Source organism: Pseudophryne corroboree, chromosome 8, assembly GCF_028390025.1.
Source record: "Pseudophryne corroboree isolate aPseCor3 chromosome 8, aPseCor3.hap2, whole genome shotgun sequence".
Lineage (NCBI taxonomy): Eukaryota > Metazoa > Chordata > Amphibia > Anura > Myobatrachidae > Pseudophryne > Pseudophryne corroboree.
The window spans coordinates 58,050,921-58,067,780 of NC_086451.1; the positions used below are offsets into that span (position 1 = coordinate 58,050,921).

General features: G+C 47.1%; 1 protein-coding gene across 1 annotated transcript; it reads right to left on the reverse strand.

Moving 5' to 3' along the window:
* Window positions 1-1,473: 1,473 nt before the first annotated feature.
* Window positions 1,474-16,836, reverse strand: ENDOG (endonuclease G). Its single transcript, XM_063936443.1, has 4 exons — window positions 16,622-16,836; window positions 5,373-5,952; window positions 2,703-2,812; window positions 1,474-2,586 (listed from the first exon to the last, which is right to left on the reverse strand). Exons 2-4 carry the CDS (start codon window positions 5,850-5,852, stop codon window positions 2,304-2,306), a joined length of 873 nt encoding a protein of 290 aa, XP_063792513.1. The 5' UTR covers window positions 5,853-5,952; window positions 16,622-16,836; the 3' UTR covers window positions 1,474-2,303.
* Window positions 16,837-16,860: the final 24 nt, after the last annotated feature.

Here is a 16,860-nt window from a genome sequence, read left to right on the forward strand (position 1 = left end):
CTTCTTGTGAAATGTCAGGGCAAAGAACCCTATATAAGCAGCACTGCACAGCGAAGAAGTCAGCATGTTCACTAACTTTACAAACTCGTTGTGGAGCTCAACAGAGGCCATTTGAGAGCCATGATCTTCTACGACTATAAGAGCTTTTGGGGAGGAAACACTGTCCCGCACAACTGTGTTTGAGTGGTTTACAGAATATAGGTGCTGGAAAAGGTCCATAGAAGACAAGGAGCACTGCAGACAACCTGTGTCTGCCATCACCGAGGAAAACGTTGCGGCCGTGCGGGCTATAGTTGAGGTGGACGAGGAAAGGCTTGCATGTTTACACTGGAAAAGAGGAGACTAAAAGGGGACATGATCAACATCTACAAATATATATGGGGACAATACACAGAGCTTGCAAGGGATCTGTTTTTGGTAAGATCAATGCAGAGGACACGTGGTCACCTGCTTAGGTTGGAGGAGAGGAGATTTCGCACACAGACGTAAAGGTTTCTTCACAGTAAGGACAATACGTGTTTGGAATCCCTGCCTGAGAGAGTAGTAATGGCGGACTCGGTCAACACCTTTAAGAATGGGCTAGATAAGTACCTAATGGATAAGGATATACAGAGGAATAAACACAACGGCAGACATTAGAAACAGACAAAATTAGTCATAAAAATAATACAGCGTAGGAGACCACAAATAGGTTGACCTGGATGGACAAATTGTCTTTTTTCAACCTCTGAAACTATGTTACTATGTATTCCAGGGTAACTGTGGCCCAGTTACAAGAGATAGGCATCTCATCGGAATCCATCTGCTTGATGCTCCAGCAAAAGCTTGGCCAAAGTTTCTGCATGCTGGGGTGCCTCATCAGCTGAGTCAAGAGCAGAAGGAGGCTTGGTTGACTTGGTGCCACAACATGCTGGCCAGGCAGTAGCTCAAACTCTGTCTGGAAGATCCTCAGTGGTGATGAATTCTGAAGTTCTGACCCAGAGACCAAGCAACAGTCGACCCAGGGGCTCCAGTTGGAGTTGCACAGCCACAGAAGTTCAGACGTAAGCGAAGCGTGACTAAGTAGAAGGTGACAGTTTTTGTGGCCAAGACTGGTCCTGTCACCTTCCCACTTCTGCAACATGGCCATCTTACCACAGATTCTGAATTCCGCATATGCCAAGGCGATGCCTATTTCAGATAAATCTCCGGAACTCAGCATGGGCTAGCTGTAAGTTTATGTAAGCTTACTAGCAGGGCCCTCTTACCGCACTGGGGCAGATGTATTAACCTGCAGAAGGCATAAGGAAGTGATAAACCAGTGATAAGTGCAAGGTGATAAACGCACCAGCCAATCCGCTCCAATATGTAAATTAAAAGTTAGGAGCTGATTGGCTGGTGCGTTTATCACCTTGCACATATAACTGGTTTATTACTTCCTTATGCCTTCTCCAGGTTAATACATCTGCCCAGTCACTTATGAGGGCTGAGCCGTTTTTGTAAGAACAGGTTTTATCAGTACATTAGGATCCAGTGATATTTATACATATAGTTATAGTCAGCCATAGTACTAATGGTGTACAGTAATACTGCTTTCGGTACATTGCTTGGCTAGCTCCTGACCGTACCCAGTGGATTCATTGGCTTGCAAAATCTTGGCAAATTAGAGTTGTGCTGCAGGGATGCAGATGAATTCCCAACAGAATTCTGAAGCAATTGTTTGGCCATAATCTGAGTCTTCATGGCAACTGTACCTTCACGGCCCATGTGCAGGGGTCCCCCTTTCCCTGTTTGGCCCGGTCGGTGTAAGAAAAATGCTGGGTGGAGCATGGACAGGTAAGTGATAAAGGGTTACACCACTGTTCTGGTGACACACAAGTCCTTTTAAGTTATCGAATACTGTGGATTTGTGGCCCAAATAATCTTCAGATATTTATTACATTTTCAAGAAAGTGCCACATACTCCTGTGTGTTGTCAGATATCTTACTATAGCCTGAGTACTGATGACACAACCAGCCTCAACTGATTCATTTTATTACATTCTACTGGACTTCTAAATTAATTTAGAAACACAATTCGGTAAATTTACTAAGATGGGAGTTCTATTTAAGATGGGCTGTTTCCCATAGCAACCAATCAGATTCCAGGTATTATCTTCTAGAAGGTGCTAGATAATAAGTAGAATCTAATTGGTTGCTATAGGCAACATCCCATCTTAAATAGAACTCCCATCTTAGTAAATGTACCCCACTGTTTCTGTCCAGAATACTCTATAGCGCATGGGAAAGCAGCCGGCAGTCCATGTGGGTGAGGATCTTTATTGTCATCTTCCTCCAGCGGTGATGGCCTTTAGATTATTTGTACGCTTGAGAATATTAGGGACAAAGAGCAGACCAGCAGCGCGCTCTATGCTCTCGATCGGCACCAGGAAGCGGTCCAAGGAGATTTTGTCATCTACGGGGCAGTTTGGCATTATGTAGGGGCGCAGTTCTATCTCTCCATTGTACTTCTCCAGGACGACCACCTTGAAAAAGTGTGTAGGTACCGCAATATTATTTACACCGATCACTTGGTATTTTACATACATCTTGCCATCTGCTTCCATCCTGTAAGGAGAGACAGTGTTACAACGTTTTCCATTGGATGGATATATTTCTGATATATCCCCCCTCCCCCTTTACTCCCCCCGAGTGATCCGTGCGGCTGTTGCCATATGACTTACTTGGGCAAGAATAGAGGGCCAGTGCACACATACACATTCCGGTTAGACTTGGTTAACCCTCGGCAATATTGCTCCAGGTTGTTCCAGGCATTTTGATTGAGATTTGGATTCTGTAAGAAGGAAACGACAAGTTAGCCGTCAGCGCAACGTGTCTTTATATGCTTTAGTAACGTGTAAATATCACAAGCAAATGTAAATAACCTGTGGCTATAACCTGTTTCTACCCACTGCCCATATATCTGCATATATGGAGTCAGCACTTGAGGGCTGCACACCACAGTTCCATACTAGAGGCCCAACTGCTGATGCCGACTTAAGGTTCCAGTGATATTGTCAGGAACCAGGCAGTTTAAATTAACACTGTATACAGCTATATACGGAAGCTTGGTTTACCCCATCAGCAGCAGGAAATCCTGTCACTATCACAGGGATTTCCTTGAGTGATAGAACCTGAAGGCTGCAGGGAGATCTATCTTAGGCCTCTTATTTATTTATTACCAGTTATTTATATAGTGCACACATATTCCGCAGCGCTTTACAGAGGATTTTTGGCCATCAACATCAGTCCCTGCCCCAGTGGAGCTTACAATCGATGGGCCTAATTCAGACCTGATCGCTGGGCTGCAACTTTGCAGAGGTCTGCGATCAGATAGTCGCCGCCCAGGGAGCGTGAAAACCTGCACCGCGCAAGTGTGCGGATGCATGTGTACGCTGTGCAAAAACTTCGCCAGGCAACGGACAGCTGCAAATCCATTTGCAACTCACTCACCATCTAATGATTTTTCCATACGGTGCAGTCTGTGTGCAGCCCAGGACTTACTTCTACAGTGCGATACAAACAGACTGATCGGGGCCGGAGCAGACGTCAAATACCCGCCCTGAAAATGCTTGGAAACACCTGCGTTTTTCCCGACACTCCCAGAAAATGGCCAGTTACCACCGCCAAACGTCCGCTTCCTGTCAATCACCTTGCTTACACCTAGCAATCAAAATGTTCGCACCATTTTGTCGCTGTTTGGCGTCGAATTCGCACGACAGCAATCAGGTCTGAATCGCGCCCTGTATTCCCTACCACACGCACACACATTCACACTAGGCTTCATTTTGTTGGGAGCCAATTAACCTACCAGTATATTTTTGGATTGTGGGAGGAAACTGAAATACCCGGAGGAAACCCACGCTAGTACAGAGAGAATATACAAACTCCACACAGTTAGGGCCATGTTGGGAATCAAACCCATGACCTCAGTGCTGTGAGGCAGTAATGCTACCCATTATATACCTCTCCTGCCTATCTGCACTTTGTCTGGCTAAACTCAAGCCTGCACTTCACTTGTAAATCATAGGTGTCCCTAAGGGATATTATGGCAAGGCTACTTGTAAAGGCTACCTGGAGCTAGTGCCCTGTTAGGAACAACTGAGGTAAAAGTACATCTACCCGGCCTGGCGGATTCTCTCAATGTGTCCTCACATTTAGAGTATATGCGAGTTATCTATTAACCTTAGCCCATGTTTGTATTGCTTGCACATGGATGACACCTGATTCTCCTCCTTTGTCATCCTGCGTGTCCCTGGTTAACGTAACAGGTTCTCACGAACGCTTTGTGTATCAGAAGCAAAAGTGCCCCCTAACATTTGATGGAATATGGACCCTCTCACAGGAATCTAGCTATTCCCTTGAACATCCTCCCCCAATCTCCACACGGTGACCTCTGCTGACATGCCTCAGATGCCTCTGTCTCTATGGGCGAGATGTACTACAGGGAAAATGCGACAACAGCAAAAGTATTCGTCATCGGCCATAGACCATCAATGATTCCGAATCATCGATGATCAATGGTCAGCCCTAACGCACAGTACTGTCTGAGTAGCAGAAACCTTGAGTGCATTATGTTAACCAGAATGTAATGCATTCCTTTTCCCACAGACTGCAATATACTGCTGCATAATCACTGCTCCGATATCAGTTGTTCTGCCCACTTTGATATAGAGTTATTAGCATTCCCAATTGGCTTATAGTTAGAAACTAAAGGGCCCTACACACTGGGCGACCCGCCGCCGAGCTGCCCGAACGCTGATACGGCAGAGAGGCGACCCGGCGGCTGGGGGGAGGTGACGGGGGAAGTGAAGTTTCTTTACTCCCCCCGTCACCCAGCTCCATAGCAATGCATGCTAGTATGGATAATCTCGTCCATATTGGCCTGCATGCGTAAGCTACGGGGCACCAATGATTAACGAGCGCATCGTTAATCGTTGGTGCCTACACACTGCACGATATGAATGAGTTCTCATTCATTAATGAACGAGAACGTTCATATCGTGCAGTGAGATCTGCCAGTGTGTAGGGCCTGTAACATGTATCAAGTCTTCGTACAAATAAAGTGGACAAGTTGCCCAATCAGCTTCTAGCTATCATTATATAGAATGTTCTTGATAAATGCTTGCTAGAAGCTGATCGGTTGCTATGGGAAACTTCTCCACCTTGATACATCTTCTCCATATAATTTATATTTGTAGTACTTTGCTATTTCTTGCAGAGGTATAAACTGAATCCTGTAATGTGAACTTTATATCAGTTTTAATAAATCGGTCTGTTCTGCTTTCATCCCCACTAGTCAGAAATATATCCAATCGATAAATAATGTGATGGTTGGAGACAGCGCCACTGACCTGCGGGTACACATTACTCAGTATGAATGTCTCGTCCATTGCCTTCTGGTTCCACTTGTGGTTGGCCGCAGCTGCCAGATGCCCTCGGTCAAACCCACTGCGTCGGTAGTCAGCATTGGTAGACCGGTGATAAGGGTGCACAGTGTCATCTTCTCTGAAATCACAACTCCGGCGGTCAGCACTGCCCTGCAGGCGCTCACCGTTAAGCTGTTCTAGAACCCATGCTGGGCCCCGAAGTCTGGGGTCATAGCTAAGCAGATAGGATTGACGAGTCTTGAGCTGGCTCAATCCTGGTAAGCCAAATTGTGTGATCCCAGATGCAGGGGGCAGAGCTACTTCAGATGCTGCCTGAACAATTGGGGGGTAGAGGAAATCAGAAACAGGCGGCCTCTGCAATCTCCAACTAGTAAGACCAGCCCCCAATGCAGCGCCAACCGCCAGAGATACCCCTGAGAGCAGTACGCGGCCAGGAAGCCACATCTTCTATGCAGCTGGAACCTTGAGCAGATGTGACTCGAAGTCCCCCCCTCCTGCCTTAGGCAATAAGTCAACTTAAGAGCATTCTTAGAGCCTGCTGATTCTGTAAAAGAAAAAGATAATAAGAAACCCTCTGTACTCTAGGAAGACACATGACACGTACAGTAGTTACAGCAGGCTGCTCAATAATGCGATCACACAGCTAATTTATTACCGAACACATCGTTCAGGTTCTCTTAGAACTCAGGTGCTGTAAGATGCACAGTTCAAGAGCGTTGCTCAAATTTATAACCATTTTCCCTGATGAAATACCAAACTTTTAATTGCAGGAGTCCCAACGCTAGAATCCCGACACGCGATCACAATGTTGGCACCGGAACTCCAACAACAAACGAAATGCGGATGCAGTAATCCCGACAACCGGCATCCCCGATCGTAGGTATGCGCCCGCTTGGTACGGTTAGCCCACAGAGGGGGTGGGGGTTGTGTAAGTAGGGTAGCCACCTCATCCCTTTAATCCTGGAGACCTATGAATAATACAGGTTCTGTGGCTGATTAAATTCAAGCCTGCATTCCACCTGTTTTTTTTTTTTTTATTAGATTTTTATTGAGAGTTTATACAACACAAAATATAGAAAAAATGGGGGGGGGGCACAGAAACAAGAAAAGGGAACTGGGGGGGGGGGGGAGGGGAACAAATACACAGATACATGGCGGCTAGGCATTCCGCCTACAGAAAATTAACATGCGTACATAGACGTATATAAACACAGAAACATATATAAACGTATACTAGTCAGTAAGCAAATACAACAAACATTCGAGAATAAGAAAACGGAAGAGGATGTCAGGGGTCTATTGATTCCACCTGGTTTTAATCAGCCACAAAACCTGTGTAACTAACAGGTCTCCAGGAATAAAGGGATGATCTGGCAACCCTAGTTGTAAGGTTTAGGCTTCGGGGGGGGGGGGGGGTTCGGGCAGTGTGGGGTTAGGCTGCAGGGGTGGGTTAGATTTAGGCTGCGGGGAGGGGATAGGTATAGGCACCACCAGGGAGTGTTATGGTCCCTACACACAACGCGATCCGCCGCCAAGCTGCCCGACGGCGGATGCGGCCGATGGGTGACCCGGCGGCGGGGAGGAAGGGGGGGGGGCAGTGACAGGGGGAGTGAAGTTTCTTCACTCCCCCCGTCACCCGGCTCCATAGCAGTGCAGGCAAATATGGACGAGATTGTCCATATTGGCCTGCATGCACAGCCGACGAAGCACCAGCGATGAACGAGCGCGGGGCCGCTCATCATTCATCGCTGGTACCTCCACACTGAAAGATATGAACGGTATCTCATTCATTAATGAACGAGATCGTTCATATCTTTCACTAATATCGCCCACTGTGTAGGGCCCTTACGGGCTAGACTGTAAGAAGGGAGGGTTAGGGGGCTATTGGGGGAGGGTAAGAATACTTACCTACCCCCTTGTCAAGATTCTCATCATCGGGATATTGCCGGCATTCCGAACGCCAGTAAATCATATGTAACACCCATTTACAACTGCTGGTCATAGAACATGATGATGGTTATGCTGCAATTAAAATTAAGTCTAGAAAGCAATGAGAAAAGTAATAGATCCAGGGTGCAACAAAACAACAGTGGTTTATCCAGGCTTACGCATACTTGCCGACTGTGTAGTTCTCCCCCGGGAGAAGTTTGGTGGGGAGATGCAACCAAGCACTGATGGGGACAGGGCCGGATGCCTCTCTGCAAAGCGCCAGCACTCATTTAAAAAAATAAAATAAAATACACAAAAAGACTTTTGTGCTGTGATTGGGCCCTATACAAACTGATATTGAAAATCTAAAACAATCTAAAATATTGCAAGATGATTGTAGCTTGACAGGTACACTTTGTGCAGCATACGGTCCTTAGATCGACCTCACTACTCACTTAGGTCGACACTTAATAGGTCGACATGCATTAGGTCAACACCTGAAAATTGGCGACATGAGCATTAGGTCAACATGGCAAAGGTCAACACATGAAAAGGGTGACATGAGTTTTTCACAATTTTTTCATTTTTTGAACTTTTTCATACTTTCCGATCCACGTGGACTACAATTGAGAATAGTAACCTGCCTGAAGCATGGTGAGCGAACACGGGGCACTAATTGGGGTCCCCAGTCACTTTACGAAGAAAACGACACAAAAAAACCCTCATGTCGACCTTTTTTCAGGTGTCGACCAATAGTGATCGGCCTAATGAGTGTCGACCTAAATAGGGTCAACCCAACAAACCCCACTTTTGGCAATAAGGGTATAATACAAAAGTAGATGTGACGTACAGTGCCTTGCTAAAGTATTCACTCCCCCTTTGCTTTTTTCATGTTTTGTTGCCTCACAACCTGGAATTAAAATGTAAAATGGATTGTTTGAAGGTTTGCATCATTTCATTCACAAAACATACCTACAACTTTGAAGGTTTTTTTTATTTTTATTGTGAAGCAAACAACAAATAGGACAAAATAATAGAAAACTTCAGCGTCGTGCATAACTATTCATCCCCCTAAAGTCAGTACTTTGTAGAGCCACTTTATGCGGCAATTACAGCTGCAAATTGATATGGATAAGTCTCTATGAGCTTTCCACTGGGATTTTTGCCCATTCCTCAATGCAAAACTGCTCCAGCTTCTTCATGTTGGATGGTTTCCACTTGTGAACAGCAATCTTCAAGTCTGACCACAGATTCTCAGTTGGATTGAGATCTGGGCTTTGACTAGGCCATTCCAACACATGTAAATGTTTCCCCTTAAACCACTCGAGTGTTGCTTTAGCAGTATGCTTCAGGTCATTGTCCTGCTGGAGGGTGAAGCTCCGTCCCAGTCTCAAATCACTGGCAGACTGAAACAGGTTTTGCACAGGAATATGCAGAGAAAAGATATACCAAGATATATCCAAACAGGGGCTACTTAGAGTTGGTTTTCCTAGCAGCTGTTTTATGGAGATAGTCACTCTCCACGCATTAGATACACACAAAAACAGAAAGAAAACAGCGCTTGCACTAATGAATTATGCAGACATTGCTATACCATGTTGTTTATAGCAATGTCTGCATAATTCATTAGTGCAAGTGCTGTTTTCTTTCTGTTTTTGTTTGCTCAGGAATATCCTTGTATTTAGCACCATTCATCTTTCTCTCGACTCAAAAAGGTTTCCCTGCTGAAAAACATCCCCACAGCATGATGCTGCCACCACGTTTCACTGTAGGGATGGTGTTCTTGGGGTGATGGGATGTGTTGGGTTTGCGCCAGACATAGCGTTTTCCTTGGTGGCCGAAAAGATAAATTTTAGTCTCATCTGACCAGAGCACCTTCCTCCATACATTTGAGGAGTCGTCCACATGCCTTTTGGCAAACTCAAAACGTGCCTTCTTATTTTTAACACCAAGTAATGGCCTTTTTCAGGCCACTCTTCCATAAAGCCCAGCTCTATGGAGTGTACGGCTTATTGTGGTCACATGTGCAGATACATCAGTCTCTGCTGTGGAACTCTGCAGCTCCTTCAGGGTTACCTTTGGTCTCTGTGCTGCCTCTCTGATTAATGCCCTCCTTGCCCGGTCTGTGAGTTTTGGTGGCCGGCCCTCTCTTGGCAGGTTTGTTGTGGTACCTGTACCACGTTCTTTCCATTTGAAGATGCTCTGGGGGATCATCAAAGATTTGCATATTTTTTTATAACCCAACCCTGACTTGTACTTCTTAACAAATTTGTCCCTGACTTGTTTGGAGAGCTCCTTGGTCTTCATGGTGTGATGCCTCTTGCTTAGTGGTGTTGCAGCCTCTGGGGCCTTTCAGAAATGGTGTGTTTATACTGACAGATCATGTGACACTTATGGGTCCTACACACTGCGCGACCCGCCGCCGAGCTGACCGACCACCGATACGGCAGACGGGCGACCGGGCGGGGGGAGTAAAGTTTCTTCACTCCCCCCGTCACCCGGCTCCATAGTAGTGCATGCAAATATGGACGAGATCGTCCATATTGGGCTGCATGCACAAGCGATGGGGCACCAACGATGAACGAGCGCGGGGCCGCGCCTCGTTCATGCCTCCACACTGAAAGATATGAACGGTAGTTCGTTCATTAATGAACGAGATTGTTCATATCTTTCAGTAATATCGCCCAGTGTGTAGGGCCTATTAGATTACACACAGGTGGACTTCATTTCACTAATTATGTGACTTCTGAAAGTAATTGGTTGCACCAGAACTTTTGATGGGCTTCATAGCAAAGGGGGTGAATAAATATGCACATGTCAATTTTACATTTTTTCTTTCTAAAAATAATTTTTTATATAAATTTTTCTCATTTCACTTCACCAACTTAGGCTATTTTGTGCAGATCCATCACATAAAATTCAGATAAAAATAATAATTAAATTACAGGTTGTAATGTAACAAAACAGGTAAAAAGCCAAGGGGGTGAATACTTTAGCAAGGCACCGTAATATATAATGTTAGTAAAATACCAATAGCTACTGTACATTGGGAGTAATTCCAAGTTGATCGCAGCAGGAAATTTTTAGCAGTTGGGCAAAACCATGTGCACTGCAGGGGAGAAGATATAACATGGGCAGAGAGAGTTAGATTTGGGTGTGGTGTGTTCAATCTGCAATCTAAATTGCAGTGTAAAAATAAAGCAGCCAGTATTTACCCTGCACAGAAACAAAATAACCCACCCAAATCTAACTCTCTCTGCAAATGTTATTTCTCTTACGTCCTAGAGGATGCTGGGGACTCCGTAAGGACCATGGGGTATAGACGGGCTCCGCAGGAGATAGGGCACCTAAAAAGAACTTTGACTATGGGTGTGCACTGGCTCCTCCCTCTATGCCCCTCCTCCAGACCTCAGTTAGATTCTGTGCCCAGAGGAGAATGGGTGCACTGCAGAGAGCTCTCCAGAGTTTTCTGTTTTAAAAGAATTTTGTTAGGTTTTTTATTTTCAGGGAGTCCTGTTGGCAACAGGCTCCCTGCATCGTGGGACTGAGGAGAGAGAAGCAGGGCTGGCTTTACGGTTGGGCTCTGTTTCTAGGCTACTGGACACCATTAGCTCCAGAGGGTGTCGGAACACAGGTCTCACCTGGGGTTCATCCCGGAGCCGCGCCGCCGTCCTCCTCACAGATGCCGAAGATAGAAGCCGGGTGAGTATGAGAAGGCAGAAGACATCAGGCGGCAGAAGACATCAGATCTTCATGAGGTAAGGCGCGCATTGCTCCCACTATACACACACAGAGCAGCACTGAAGGGTGCAGGGTGCTGGGGGGGGGTGCCCTGGGCAGCAATATTCCTCACTTCTGGGCATGTTAAAATGGATTAGGCTGCGGAGGCAGTAAATCCAAGAATCCCCCGCCATTTTAATAAAAAAAAGCGCTGGAACCGAAGCCCGCCGTCGGGTGGGCGGGGCTTGATCCTCAGCACTAACCAGCGCCATTTTCTCCACAGAAGCAGCATGCTAAACGCTGGCTCCCTGGTCTCTCCCCTGCTGAACTTCACAGGCTGGAAAAAAGAGGAGGGGGGCACATTGGCGACGCAGTGAGTGGTAATTGGAATATTATTATATAAAAAAGCGCTATCTGGTCATATTTTTCCACAGTGTTATTAAGCGCTGGTGTGTGCTGGCATACTCTCTCTCTGTCTCTCCTAAGGGCCTGGTTGGGGTTTTGTCCCCTTGTAGGTTAATCCCTGTGTGTGGGGGGTGTCGGTACGTGGTGTCGACATGTCTGAAGCGGAAGGCTTCTCCAAGGAGGAGGTGGAGCAAATGAGTGGTGTGTCCCCGTCGGTTGTGCCGACTCCGGAATGGATGGACATGTGGCATATGTTGAATGCAAGTGTGGCATCTTTACATAAAAGGCTTGATAAGGCTGAATTAGGGGGGACATCAGGGGGTCAATCCTCGGATTGGACCGACTCACAGGGCCCGTCGGGGTCTCAAAAGCGTCCCTTAACACAAGACACTACTACCGACACGGATTCTGATTCCAGTGTCGACTATGACGAAGTAAAATTGCACCCTAGGGTGACTAAAACCATTCAGTGTATGATTGTGGCAATAAGGGTTGTGTTGCATATTGAGGATGAACCCTCGGTCCCCGACACAAGGGTACACGTTTAAGGAATAGAAACAGATTATTAATTTTCCCACATCTCATGAATTAAATGATTTCTTTGGAAAAGCTTGGGAGACTCCGGAAAAGAGACCGCAGATCCACAAAAGAATTTATATGGCATACCCCTTCCCTAAGCAGGACAGGGAGATTTGGGAATCACCCCCCACTGTGGACAAGGCCCTAACGCGCTTGTCCAAGAAAGTGGCGCTACCGTCTACTGACACAGCGGCCCTTAAGGACCCTGCAGATCGCAGGCAAGAAACTACCTTAAAGTGTATTTATTCTCATACGGGTGCTGTGCTAAGACCGACAATTGCGTCGGCATGGGTATGTAGCGCAATTGCAGCTTGGACAGGTGAGCTGACAGATCAATTTGATAATATGGATAAGGATACTATATTCTTAACTCTAGCCCATATTAAAGACGCAGTCTTATTTATGAGGGATGCTCAAAGGGACATTGGACTGCTAGCTTCTAGGGCCAATGCCATGTCTGTCTCGGCGAGAAGATCCTTATGGACTCACCAATGGACGGGTGATGCGGATTCCAAAAAACATATGGAAGTACTACCCTATAAGGGTGAGATATTGTTTGGGGATGGGCTGACGGACCTGGTTTCCACAGCTACAGCAGGTAAATCAAATTTTTTACCTTATATTCCCCAACAGCAAAAGAAAGTAACACCCTATCAGATGCAGTCCTTTCGGTCGCACAAGTCCAGAAGAGGTCGGGGATCCTCTTTCCTCGCCAGAGGTAAGGGCAGAGGCAAAAGAGCACCTGCTTCGGCAGGTGCCCAGGACCAAAAGTCTTCCCCGGCTGCTCCAAAACCCACAGCATGACGCTGGGGCTCCCCTGAAGGAGTCCGCACCGGTGGGGGCATGTCTTCGACTTTTCAGACAGACCTGGGTCAGATCAGACCTGAATCCCTGGGTGTTGGAAATAGTTTCCCAGGGGTATAAACTGGAATTCGAGTAGGTGCCCCCGCGCCGATTTTTCAAATCGGCCCTACCAGCTTCCACATCGGAAAGGGATGTAGTGTTAGCTGCAATTCAAACGCTGTGTATACAGCAAGTAATAATCAAGGTTCCCCTGCACCAGCAGGGAAGAGGTTACTACTCAACCCTAATTGTGGTCCCGAAACCGGACGGTTCGGTCAGACCTATTTTGAATCTGAAATCCCTAAACCTGTACATAAAAAGATTCAAATTCAAAATGGAATCACTCAGAGCGATAATAGCCAACATGGAGGAGGGGGAGTTTATGGTGTCTCTGGACATAAAGGATGCGTACCTTCATGTCCCCATATATATGCCCCCCATCAGGAATACCTGAGATTCGTTGTACAGGATTGTCATTACCAATTTCAGACGTTGCCGTTTGGACTTTCCACGGCCCCGAGGATTTTCACCAAGATAATGGCGGAAATGATGGTGGTCCTGCGCAAGTAGGGAGTCACAATTATCCCATGCTTGGACGATCTCCTGATAAAAGCGAGATCAAGGGAGAAATTGCTGAGCAGTGTGGCGCTCTCTCTGAGAGTGCTCCAGCAACACGGTTGGATTTTAAATCTACAGAAGTCACAGTTGATTCCGACAACTCGACTACCGTTCCTAGGTATGATACTGGATACGGAACAAATGAAGGTCTTCCTCCCAATAGAGAAAGCCCAGGACATCCAGAACATGGTCAGAGACCTGCTAAAACCGAAAAGGGTGTCAGTTCACCAATGCACTCGAGTTCTGGGAAAAATGGTGGCGGCCTACGAGGTCATTCCCTTCGGAAGGTTCCATGCAAGGACTTTTCAATGGGACCTTCTGGACAAGTGGTCCGGGTCCCATCTGCACTTACATTGGAAAATAACTCTGTCCCCAGGGGCCAGAGTGTCTCTCCTGTGGTGGTTGCAAAGTGCTCACCTGCTGGAGGGTCGCCGGTTCGGAATTCAGGACTGGATCCTGGTTACCACGGACGCGAGCCTCCGAGGATGGGGAGCGGTCACACAGGGAAAAAAATTTCAGGGACTTTGGTCAGACCAGGAGTCCTGTCTACAAATCAATGTGTTGGAACTCAGGGCCATTTGCAACGGCCTTCGACAAGCGGAGAATCTTCTTCGAAACCTACTGGTTCTGATTCAATCAGACAATGTCACAGCAGTGGCTCATGTGAACCGCCAAGGCGGGACAAGAAGTAGAGTCGCGATGGCGGAAGCCACCAGGACTCTTCGCTGGGCGGAAAATCATGTAAGCGCTCTGTCGGCTGTCTTCATTCCGGGAGTGGACAACTGGGAAGCAGACTTCCTCAGCAGACACGATCTCCATCCGGGAGAGTGGGGACTTCATCAAGAAATCTTTACAGACATAACACGTCTTTGGGGAACTCCTCAAATAGACATAATGGCGTCACGCCTCAACAAAAAGCTTCGGAGGTATTGTGCCAGGTCTCGGGACCCTCAGGCAGTGGCAGTAGACGCTCTGATAACACCGTGGGTGTTCAAATCGGTCTACGTGTTTCCTCCTCTTCCTCTCATCACAAAAGTGTTGAGGATCATAAGACAAAGAAGAGTACAGACGATACTCGTTGTCCCAGACTGGCCTCGAAGGGCCTGGTACTCAGATCTACAAGAGATGCTCACAGGAGATCCCTGGCCTCTTCCTCTGAGGGAAGACCTGTTGCAACAGGGGCCCTGTGTATTTCAGGACTTACCGCGGTTACGTTTGACGGCATGGCGGTTGAACACCGAATCCTAGCAAAAAAGGGGATTCCGGAAGAGGTCATCCCTACTTTAATAAAGGCTAGGAAGGAGGTGACGGTTAAGCATTATCACCGTATCTGGCGAAAGCATGTGTCTTGGTGTGAGACCAAGAATGCACCTACGGAAGATTTTCATCTGGGTCGTTTTCTCCACTTCCTACAGACAGGAGTGGATATGGGCCTGAAATTAGACTCTGTTAAGGTTCAGATTTCGGCCCTCTCGATTTTCTTTCAGAAGGAATTGGCTTCTCTTCCAGAAGTCCAGACGTTTGTAAAGGGAGTGCTACACATCCAGCCTCCTTTTGTGCCTCCAGTGGCACCGTGGGACCTCAACATGGTGTTGCAGTTCCTAAAATCACACTGGTTTGTACCGCTTAACAAGGTTGAGTTGAAATTTCTTACTTGGAAGGTGGTCATGTTGTTGGCCTTGGCATCAGCAAGGCGAGTATCAGAATTGGCGGCTTTGTCACACAAAAGCCCCTACTTGATTTTTCATGTGTATCGAGCTGAATTGAGGACACGTCCGCAATTTTTGCCTAAGGTGGTTTCTTCATTCCATGTGAATCAACCTATTGTGGTACCTGTGGCTACAAGTGACCTGGAGGATTCCAGATCCCTGGACGTAGTCAGGGCCTTAAAGATTTATGTAGCCAGGACGGCTAGAATTAGGAAAACAGAGGCTCTGTTTGTCCTGTATGCGGCCAATAAGATTGGCACACCTGCTTCGAAGCAGACTATTGCTCGCTGGATCTGTAATACGATTCAGCAGGCTCACTCTACGGCTGGATTGCCAGTACCAAATTTGGTTAAGGCCCATTCCACTAGGAAGGTGGGCTCTTCTTGGGCAGCTGCCCGAGGCGTCTCGGCATTACAGCTTTGCCGAGCAGCGACTTGGTCGGGGTCAAACACTTTTGCTAAATTCTACAAGTTTGATACCCTGGCTGATGAGGACCTAGCGTTTGCTCAGTCGGTGCTGCAGAGTCATACGCACTCTCCCGCCCGATTGGATGCTTTGGTATAAAATGGTCCTCACGGAGTCCCCAGCATCCTCTAGGACGTAAGAGAAAATAAGATTTTAAACCTACCGGTAAATCTATTTCTCCTAGTCCGTAGAGGATGCTGGACGCCCGTCCCAGTGCGGAAACTCTGCAAGACTTGTATATAGTTGTTGCTTACATAAGGGTTATGTTACAGTTGAAATCGGTCTTGGACCGTTACTGTTGTTGTTCATACGGTTAACTGGTTTTGCATGATCCAGGTTACGTGGTATGCTTGGTGTGGGCTGGTATGAATCTTGCCCTTGGATTTCTAAATCCTGCCTTGTAGTGTCCATCTCCTCTGGGCACAGTTCTCTAACTGAGGTCTCGAGGAGGGGCATAGAGGGAGGAGTCAGTGCACACCCATAGTCAAAGTTCTTTTTAGGTGCCCTATCTCCTGCGGAGCCCGTCTATACCCCATGGTCCTTACAGAGTCCCCAGCATCCTCTACGGACTAGGAGAAATAGATTTACCGGTAGGTTTAAAATCTTATTATCTGCCTCCCCTGCAGTGCACATGGTTTTGCCCAATTGCTAACTTTCTTGCTGCTGCGATCAACTCAGAATTACCCCCATTGTGTTGCCAGTCTCTTGCAGAGGTAGGAAAGATGTGCCTCTGCAGCTGCTGTTGAACTACAAGATCCAGCATAGCAGTCGCTTATCTCTGCACCACATGCTGACTGCATGACCTTGGCATGTGAACAGTAATAACCACAGGCAGACCTTCCTATTCTATAATAGCAGCAGCAGGAGAGATAGTAATGGATCTGATCACTAACAACATGGGGACAGCTTGCAGGGGAGACACATAAGCCACATTGCTGTACTTACACAGAATCCTGCAATAGGTGAGAGGAGTAATATAAGACGTGTACAGCAATAAGGTATTAGCTGGTAACATGGACCCAGGGGCTTATGGGAAAGGTCCTCTCTACGAAGGGTAACTAGATGCCACCATCCAGCACATGTACAGGTTGAGGGCGGCTCTGCCAAAGACCACGCCCCGTTGTTCCTTTATGGGGGCGTTTCCATGCCGCCTGGGGGTGTTGCCCTGTGGGCGGGGGGTGTTG